The sequence below is a fragment of the Ziziphus jujuba genome, chromosome 3 (assembly GCF_031755915.1).
Source record: "Ziziphus jujuba cultivar Dongzao chromosome 3, ASM3175591v1".
NCBI lineage: Eukaryota > Viridiplantae > Streptophyta > Magnoliopsida > Rosales > Rhamnaceae > Ziziphus > Ziziphus jujuba.
Window position 1 is genome coordinate 8,925,570 of NC_083381.1, and position 10,354 is coordinate 8,935,923.

Genomic DNA, 10,354 nt, shown 5'->3' on the forward strand with positions numbered 1-10,354 from the left:
TACTTGTGACTTCATTACTATTATTATTAGGATATATTTTGTTCTGTGATTAATCTGTGATGTATGAGCCACGAAGAAATACAAGATTTACAAAGAGCAAACGGGGCTGTCATATACTTCTATATCAATATACTCTTGAATGATGGTTGACCCAAAAAAAAAAAAAAAAAAATCCAAAGAAATAGAAGAATAGATGAAAGAACTCATTTTCAAACTCTATATGAGTTGTTAAATGGGCAAACTCAGTAACCTATTCACAATTTAAAAAAGGAGAATTATTATAAATGAAAAAAAAAAAAAAAACAACAACAACAACAACTCGATAAGTTGTCCACCTAGGAACATGAGTATGGTTACTTAGCATGCAGAAACTAGAAGAATAGGATATGTAATAAATACTTGTATGATTTAATTTGTTGGAAGTATGTGTGAATTGCATATTTATACCATTTCACTAATTGATTTAAATGTGTAATTAAAAAATAGCAAATCGGTAAATTTATAAATTTAGAACATGTTTGGTATAAAGAATCATTATTCCATATAATGTTTGATTATTATATAGAATTAAATTCAATGTTTATAAATATTTTTTTCTTCAAAAATATCAAAGTTTATAAAGATTAATTAAAAATCAAATTTTATATTATTTATGTATTTTTAGTTAAAATAATCAATCTAAATTTAAATATATTTTAGATATGATAAATATGTTTATTAGAAATATTAGTTTTGGATTTTTTAAAAAGAATATTTATTCTTTAAAATAAGGTAATATGTATTTTAATGGAATTAAAAATTTTAAAATTAAAAATATAATAATAATAAAAAAAGTTAAACTTATGAAATAGTTATTTCATCCTTCCATCTATTTTTTATTTTTTTATTTTTTTGGGGAAACAGTGCATGTATATGTGATCAATGTAACTCAATATAAAAATACAGTAAAATGTATTATTCATACAAAACCCGCTACATATAAAATTGCATTCGATGATGTCATAAAATTACATAATTAGAAGCTAAATAAGATATATATATATATATATATTTATATTTATTTATTTATTTATTTTTCAAACTCACATTAATAATTCATTTAATTGTTTCTTTAAAAGAAAGTCATATAATAATTATTATAAATATTATAAATTACCTATGTCCTAAAATTTTTATTTTCTTTATAATATGAATTATTAAAATATTGTTATGCAAAATAAATAAATAAATTCCAAAAGTGATCATTTTCTATTAAGCAAAACAAGTAAATAAAATATGAAATCCAAAAGGCATCAAAACGAAGAACAGTTCCCAAATACCACTTCAAATAAAAGTCCTATTTGATCGATTTAAACAAAGTCCAGTTGTAATAAATACACAATTAGAATGAGTCAATTCCTAAAGTCAAACTTGTAGATGAAAAAATAAAATAAAATAATAAAATAAATTTTTTTTTTTTTTTTTAAAAAAAGATCAATCCCAAGGCAAATAAATTGTACTGTTACGAAGCCCCCCAGCTGTTAACCCATAAATAAATAAATATATAAATAAATTTTACTTGTTTTAATTTTATTAAGACAAGTCAGAATGATTTTTGTTCCATTTTTTGCAAATCCAATTTTACTATTTCAACTTAGATCGAGTAAACATCAAACCGGTTAAGACTAATTTAACAAACATATTCCCTTAAAGTGATAATTTGATTCATTAATTTATTTATAAAAGGTAAAAAATTTAAAAAAAAATTATAGCATGTATTCATAAAAATAGTTATGAAATAATCAAATGTCTCTTAACATCAATTAGCAATAACATTTTGGGATAGGCTGACCCCCTCTTACCCTTGTGTTTGTGTGGCCTTTCCGAGAACAGAGTTTCCAACTTGAAGATTTTGATGAGAAACTTAAAATTGGAAACCACATGTTCTCTCAGTAATTTAATTGGTAACATTTTCATATTAACATTCTTAATTGCAACAAATAAATCACAAATTAGCATGCGAAACAAGTGGGCGAGGGTGAAAGATAAAAGAGACCATTTAGTAACATAGACTATCAGTATGTCTCCCATAAAAGACAAGGAGGAAAACTATTTTGAGCTATGTACTGAATTAATTAATAAATTAAAATGAAAGACATGAGATGTCTTTAACAATGTTGGACTTACAGGATTCAAACACTAAACAAAACCACAATAATACTCAAAAAAACCACAAAATTATGTTGTGCATACGTATATATATATATATATATATAAAAGAGCAAGAATGAAGAAGAGGGGGGGAAAACAAAATTTGAATGAATCATCATATTATTGTTTAGCATGTATCCTTGACAAAGGGAGCAAAAAAAATATGGGTAAAAATAAGATATGGATAACCTAAGATTGGTTATCATTACTAATACACAACACAACAGCTGCAACCAGCAAATGAACCTACAGAACCAACTCTTGCGACCAAAAAGAAGAAAAATGACCATTCTGAGAAGTAAACAGGAAGAGGAGTATAAACATACAACCACATCAGACAGGCAATGCCAGACAAAATTACAAACTATCAAAAATACAGGGCTTCAGATACCAAAATATGGGGGTTCTAGGTGTATAAATTGGTGGCCAAATTTAAAACACTTAGACTGACAATGCCAAGCTTTTTTGCTAATACTTTACCGCCTGGAACTAAAGTTTGGTACAGTATAATCATCATCGGTAACCACCATACGGCTGTTGAGGAGCATAACCACCTCCACCCATCATAGGATTATAACTGCCACCCATGTTTGATCCTTGAGGGAATCCAGTTGGCTGTTGCATTGGAACTCCTTGACCCATACCCATGTTCATCCCCATGCCCATGTTCATACCCATACCCATTCCCATTCCCATGGGTTGGTTCTGGTTCATACCACCTCCATATCCTCCCATACCCATGCCTCCACCAGGAACACCACCCATTCCCATTCCCATCCCAGAACCCATCATAGGGTTTGATGGAGCCCTAAGAGTGCCTGCACCAGCTCGGCCTATCCCAGAGCCAGATCCCATAGCTTTCCCCATGTTTATAGTAGATACAGCAGGAGTGGCAGCAGGCTTTTCCAACCTCTTTTCCTTCCGGTTGATGGCATCAAAATCAATTCCTATATCTGCCAGTGGATTTATCTTCGCTGCATAGGCAAAAGAATAAAAGGTTAATATATAAGACAAGTAATTCAATGTATTGCCCACAAAGGGGGAAAAACAAGAGAGTAAAAAAGAGGGTCAGTATGTGGAAAGTCTAGACACAATATAGTTGTATGCACTCACGTCCAGATATATTCAAGTCAACTAGTCCTTTGCTCAGTGTATCAGCCCAAACTGCTGACTTGGGCTCAAACTTTTTGGATGGTTGAGGAACAATAGCTAGTGCTCCTGTTGAATTAGGAAGAGATTGCTGAGAAGACAATGAAGTGCTTGCTCCTGTTTGTGGAAAAATATTACCAAGAACATCATTGTTAGGTTGAGTTGTGGGTCCAGTTGCAGCCTGAGAAGCTACTTGTGGAGCTGCCAAGGCTGGAGGACCCTGTTGTGGAAGGAAGTTCCCACCGCTAAAATGAGATGCTGATCCAATGGGATTCTGGGGAGCGATGTGTGGTGTAGTTGGAACTGTAGATGCTCCCTGTTGTGCATAGAAGTTTCCATTGTTCGCAGGTGTATATCCACCTTGTGAAATGAAACTTCCACTATTAAATTGTGCAGTTGGTGCAGTTGACATTTGAGAACCCAGATGGGAGGTTATAGGAGCAGTAGATCCTCCATGGGGGAGATAATTACCACCTCCATAACCATTTTGAGTCTGAGTAACCATATTAGAAGAAACAGGAACTATGGCTCCCGGCTGTGGTTGATAACTACCAAAAGCATTAGCACCTGGCTGTGCAGGTTGGCCTGCTGGAGCTGAAAATGATTGCGGTGAATGTGAAGCATAGCTAGGTGAAGGTCCAGAAGGTGGGAGAATATCAGCTAAAATATCAGTGTTCTGATTCGGAGGCAGCTCTTGAGGAGAATAATGGAAGTTTGTTGATGAAGTTGGAACAGTAGACACATCGGATGTAGAATAAGTCAAGCCAGAAAGAGGGTCCCCAAAGTCGAAACCAGTGCCCCTGTCAGCCTTTACATCACTGGCATGGGATGGTTCAGCATTGTGAAAATAATCTGAGGAAGTGGAAGCCTGTGGTGGAGCGTGAAAACCTTCATTAGAAGGGACGGCTTTGAATGGGGTGTCACCAAATGGATCTTCAAAGGACTGCATTAAGCACATAAACTCTTAATGGCGAATCCAAAAGCATTATTGTCACAGTGTTAGACATGAATTTTATAATAGAGGGGATCACAGAGAAGAGAGATAGGGAAATTAGATATTCTTTTGACTAGATAATATCACACTGCAAATGTCTGGGAAAAAGTCATAATCAACGAGTACTAGTGAAATCATCCTTCACACTTACATGGAATTATAAGTTCATATGCGTTTTTTAACTTTTATTTTTAAAAATTATGATAAACCTAAATACAGAATCAATAGGATTGTTTGAATGATTGAGCTTCAAAATATATGAATATTTTTCATATGAAAGAATTGATAAAAAATTGTCATGGAACAGAAAAGCTATTGAAAACAGAGGGAAAAACATTCACCGGAGATAATTGTGTTGTTAAGCAAGCATATATTATTTAATAATGAGATCATAAACAGACAGGTAACAAACATCCATGATGAAGTGAAAAAGTTCCACAACCATTTCAAGTCTCATGATTTAGGTTAAGAATCAGCTGTAGAAATTATGGCACTTAGGAAGTTTCAGCCATCGGAGAAGTAAGCACTACCTGATTCAAGCTGTTAGATGCAGATGGAGTGGCTCCAAATGTGGGTGCTGAACTGGAGTTTACATGGGACTCGGTTTCAAATGCAGCAGTATCAGTTGTGGTAGGCACAACAGCCAATGAGTTTGACATGAATGAATCTGACAGACCACCAAGCAAGTCAACCTCAGCACTATTTGAGGTAGCTGGTGCAGCTGATGAAAGAAAAGAGAAAGCAAGAGCTTCTTATTATACATTTTAGAAATAAATGGCTAAAAATGTGAAAGAATTCTAGCTTCTAAAAGGCCATATCAAATCTATATCACAAATAACTGCTGCAAACAGTACAACCTACATTTTAATTAACAAGCTAATGATTTAGCTGTACATAAGAAATTTGAAATAGAGTTTATAGATGCATTGATTTTACATGCAGATCAATCAACATACTAATTATCTAGTCAGAAATACAGAAAAATTCACTTCAAATGAAGGTGAACACAGCAACAACATAACCACAAATTTTTAAAAGACCGCCCCCAAAAAAAAAAAAAAAAAAAAAAAAAAAAGAAGCAGATTCCATGCATAACACACCCCCAAACAGTAAGACAAGCAGAAAAGTCACTTGAACCATAGATCATGAAGAATGCATATCGAAGCAAATTAAAGGAAAATATATAATGTAGCCTTAACCCTCAATTAAAACATTTGCCAGATGCTATGTAGATGAAAACAAGGTAGTACCACAGAAGGCTCACCGATACAATAATGAAACATTGAGTGGCCCACAAAATTAACAAGTAGATGGGACTTTCTGTACCTGAAACTGGAACACGTGGGTCAAATTCATCAGCAGCCTCCACTTCCTGGTTCACAGGCATTGCATTAAAATCTTGAGCATTGGTTGCTTGTCCTACATGATGGCTTCCAGGTGAAGAAGTTGGGTGTGGATCATTGCTTACATGTGGAGATGAAGATGGACGATTGTTTACAGGTGGAGAAGAAGATCTAGGAGCAGGAGCTGCTGCAGTTTCTCCATCCCTGTAGTAAAGATATTCATGATTGACTAACCTTGAAATATAGGAGGAAAGTAAAAACAAATTCACATGAAGAATAGTTAATACCTTTCACTGTGAACAGGGCTTCGAGATTCATTTACAGCCTCCTCATAACTAGGAGGAACACCAATGTTTTGTTCAGAAAATTTCCTTTCAAGCCGCCTGCCACAAATTATTAACAATTGTATGAGACAATTGTTTCCACTGTATGCTTGAAACAATTCATGCGAAATATAGCAACTGGAGTGTATATCTGTTAAAGCTTTTACCTTCCATTCTGATAGTCATCAGCTTTGGCACCACTACCACTGCAAGGATAAAAAATGTATGGCAAAAGCTAAGTACTAATCCCATGAAAGCACCACTGGCATAATTTTTAATGACAATTACAAGAGATATTTTGCTAATATAAAAGTCTACAAGAGTTGGGAATAGTTGCATTATCATGGATGAAGTTGGTAAATTCTCTATGAATGTAGAAGAGTACTTTTTCTTATTTTCTTTATTATTTTATTTTGACAAGGTAGCTATAAGAACAGAGAAATAAAGATCATTAACCATTTCGTCAGTACTTGTAAACTACAAAAATCAACTGAAGCAATACAATCGACAGAAGCAAAAAATAAATTTTTATGGCTGTTAACCAATAACTAATTTGAAGTCCATAGAAGTATATACATACCGAGATGAATTTTGACCATCATCATCATATGAACGGTCTCTATCTCTGTCAGAGCTTCTACTTCTTGTGCCATATTGGTCATCATCAACATTTTGACTTCTTCCACGGTAGTCATCATTCCTGTAACCATCTCTTCCATAGCGATCTTCATAGTCTCTGCCATAACGATCCCCATCACGATAAGGGTCCCCATTTCTGCCGTACCTGTCATCATCCCTATAGCCCCATTCTCTTTCTCTGCCATAACCGTTTCTATCTTCATCTCTGCCTCCATAGCGTCCTTCATAACGATCATCATCATATCTGTCACCATACCCTCCTGTACCAGGCCTGTACATTCCACCTGCTGCTGTGCTGCGAAACCTGTTGTCATGTAACAGTCAGAATACTTCATCCATTGTAGCTCAATGTAAGGAAAGGTAAAGTAACGCTTTACATCAATATATACTTCGATCCATATCTCTCTTAAGTCTTACAACTACATTCATATAGACACACAAGAGTCACCTATGTGGACAGGAAGGAGATAGACCTTGCAGTTGATGAGAACTCCCAACTATGCATATCATTGTTTACAAAATACACAATTAATGTAACTTATGAGAGTGAAGAAGTTTTCCTCCATTAATGAAATGGCCTGATCTAGCCATGAAAATCACCAAGCATTCTAAATAAAAATTCCAGTGAAGTGTTGGCATAATTAATCAAACAGGAAAGAAAGGCTTTGAGATCCGGTAAGATAACTCCACAACAAACTAACAGTTAAGAAACCAAGTAACAAACACAACAGCATTGAAAATTAAGCATTGTTATTTGTGAAGCACTCCAAAATTTAAGTTAAACAGTGAAAGGTCAAGGAAATTGCCAGAATAGTGCATGAAAACTTTGATAAAGCATACTCACTTGTCCCTGTTAGCAGCTGCTTTCTGTCTAACTTCAATAATCCTTTCTTTATCATTTACCAGGACCACAAGACTTTGCGATTTCTTTCTGACATTGTTTCCCTGGTCTTTTCCACTGGAATCAATGTATTGGAATTCAGACAATGTCTGTCAAATGGAAAATTATTATTATAAAGTGATTAAGCAAATCAAATCTTGTGAAGATGGTTTCAGAGTTGGGGCCCCAAAAAAAAAAAAAAAAAAAAAAAAAACAAACTACTGATATTCACAGCACACAGGGGTAGAAATTACTGAAATTTGATATGCATGTTCCCTGATCTCATCTATGACACGCTCTGACCCATGGGCTACCAGGTATTCCAAAACAGTCAAAGCCTGAAGTTCAACACAACAACACGTCAGTTCTCTGACACATCAGAATGTGAAAAGAAAATTAACTAAACTTTTTTACATATAAAATACAAAATTACCAATACATGTATGTGGTGATTAAAGAATGAATATCACCAAGAATTTAATACGTTGAATTTAGGAAAGGGAGAAAGAAAAAGAGAGAACCTAACCTTGTAAACATGCCGCCAGTTCTTCCCAGTATCGTTAATCCGCTTCCAAATCACGGCCATGATCATCTGGTATTCATGACTGCATGAATGTTCGAAATTGCATGCATTAGAAACACATAAGCAATGCAAATAACCTAAGTAAGGACAGGTCAAGCTTACTAGTTTCTCGTGGCCTGGGCGATATCAGCAAGAAGTGACCCATGAGGTCCCCATGGCTCATTGCTGGTAGCGTCAAGAACCTGATTGAAAATAGAACAGAAGTTTTATTGCTTAAGAAATTGGAAACCAGAGTGGCTGGGTTCTTCTACTCAAATATGAATTTATACATAAGGCAATGGTTTCAACCCAAAAAAAAAAAAAGAGGCAATAGTTAAAGAAAAAGAACTAATATAAAAGTCATATGCTACCTTCTGCTCTATTCCAGGAACTTTAAGAACTTTCTTATTCACCTCTCTCTTACTGCAATTACAAGAGCATTACTAAGATAAGTATAAATAATGCCAAAATAAAATTAAAAGAACAACCAGATTAATAAACCTTAAAGAAGCACAGCATTAGAACTTTCTCACAATTGTTTCTACCGTAACATACAGCATTCAGAAGCTTTCCCCTCCAATAACCATCATCGACATTATAAAATCAACAACATTACAAATTCCAAAAATTAGACTCAAGACTTACAGGTCCCTAACAGTTTGATCAAACACCTTCTTCATCGTAGCTGGTGTTCAGATAAACAATCAACCAACAGCAGCAAATTTGCTCGATCCAATTTGAATTGATCTCGCTTCAAAAATTATTCATAAACTGTTTCAATCAGAGAAAAAAACCAAAAAAAAAAAAAAAAACAATTAACGGTTTCTGTATCGCACAAAATCCCAACAAGACATTTAAACTCAATGCGTTAAAAACAAACTACCAGAGAAGTAAATGAAAAACATTAAACACCAATAGTTTTGGAATTCAAAGCCATCAATTATCCAATTAACCTTTCAAGGATCAAGATCCCAGAATCAGAAAACCAGAAATTTGGAAAAATCCAAGAAAACAACAAAGATCAAAGCAACCAAGAAAATTCTATAAAACGCAGCAGAAAAGAGCAAGCAGCTATATCTATCCACATAAAATTAGATCCAACTTGAATTGGAGCGCATTATTTCAAGCTCCCAATATAATTTATTCACAGCACATTTATATCCAAATAAAAAAAAATTTCAAGAAAAAAAATAAATATTTTGCAATCAAGCATAAATATATGATAAATACACATCTCTATCTAATTCCCCTCCAAAAAAAAAAAAAACATTTTTAATAAAACCCATATGCCAAATCGTTAAATATATAAACAGAAATGAAAACTCACTTTTTCCCCAAAAAATAAAAAAAATGATTTACGATTCAAATTACCAAAAGGGTCGGTGAAAGAGCTGAATCATCAAAAACCCAGATGAAAAAAATACCAAAAACGAAGGAAATTTTAATAGATCTGAAAGAAAAAAAGAAAAAGGCAGAGATCTAGTAGAAAAGGAACCTGATCCAAATCAAAATTGAAGCGAGTAATGGATCTGAGATATTCTAACAAAATCCTCCGATGGCGCTTCTGAGGAAGAAGAAGAAGAACAAGAAGAAGAAGAAGGAGAGGAGTTTTGGAAAGCCCCCGCAAAGCTCCTGAAAATGGAACGAAGCTTATGTATTTGTGTTAATGTCTGTGTGTGTGTTTTTTTGTTTTTGGAAACATATAGTGAGAGGCAGAAAAAAAGAAAAAAGACAGAGCAGCGAAGCGAATGGAGAGGAAGGAGAAGAAGGAGAGGGAGGCTTTTTCTCTTCGCTTTGGTCGTTTCGGTAATTTTTGAAACAAAAATTTTCTTTTCTATAATTCCGGAGAGAAATGGAGTGGAAAGTAAAATGACGAGAAAGACAGCGCAACTTACACGCAGAGAATTAAGGAAGAACTCTCTCTCTCTATCTCTCTATCTCTCCTCTCTTTTTTTCTTTTTTTTTTTTTTTTTTTTTTTTTGTTTTGGGTTAAATTGTTTGGAGCTTATACTTTTCTTGTTAGTTTGTTATTATTATTATCTTTTTTAAAAAAAATTTAATGGATTGATTGGAGTTGTAATAAGTGAAGGGGAATGAGGGAAGAAAAACTTGGACTGCTAAATTGGAGCTCTTGACTTTTCTATCTATTTAGACAAAAAATTTACCATAAAAAATTACCATTTCTTAATTTTTTTTTAAAAAAAGATAAGATAAAAAAAATATGTAAAAAATTTTACTCCCTTTTTTTTTTTCAATGGGTATGAGTGGATTGTG

At 33.8% G+C, this 10,354-nt stretch overlaps 1 protein-coding gene across 2 annotated transcripts; it reads right to left on the reverse strand.

Moving 5' to 3' along the window:
- Nucleotides 1-2,282: 2,282 nt before the first annotated feature.
- LOC107434130 (clathrin interactor EPSIN 2) lies at nt 2,283-10,035 on the reverse strand. 2 transcript variants are annotated; one of them, XM_048477194.2, is made up of 14 exons: nt 9,576-10,035; nt 8,726-8,831; nt 8,452-8,503; nt 8,204-8,283; nt 8,045-8,123; nt 7,773-7,856; nt 7,483-7,628; nt 6,580-6,942; nt 6,167-6,205; nt 5,964-6,059; nt 5,660-5,880; nt 4,864-5,054; nt 3,304-4,282; nt 2,283-3,164 (listed from the first exon to the last, which is right to left on the reverse strand). In XM_048477194.2, exons 2-14 carry the CDS (start codon nt 8,758-8,760, stop codon nt 2,704-2,706), a joined length of 2,826 nt encoding a protein of 941 aa, XP_048333151.2. In that variant the 5' UTR covers nt 8,761-8,831; nt 9,576-10,035; the 3' UTR covers nt 2,283-2,703. The 2 variants fall into 2 exon arrangements, with proteins under 2 accessions (XP_048333151.2, XP_048333150.2); XM_048477193.2 differs by having other exon boundaries at nt 8,726-8,851; nt 9,576-10,034.
- Between the last annotated feature and the right edge of the window lie 319 nt (nt 10,036-10,354).

Excerpts from the sequence above, each read along its gene's own strand:
- LOC107434130 (XM_048477194.2), bottom strand. The coding sequence starts at position 8,760 with ATGAAGAAGGTGTTTGATCAAACTGTTAGGGACCT. Across the intron at positions 8,504-8,725 it reads GATCAAACTGTTAGGGACCT|TAAGAGAGAGGTGAATAAGA; the intron begins GTAAGTCTTGAG and ends TTGTAATTGCAG. Across the intron at positions 8,124-8,203 it reads GCCCAGGCCACGAGAAACTA|TCATGAATACCAGATGATCA; the intron begins GTAAGCTTGACC and ends ACATTCATGCAG.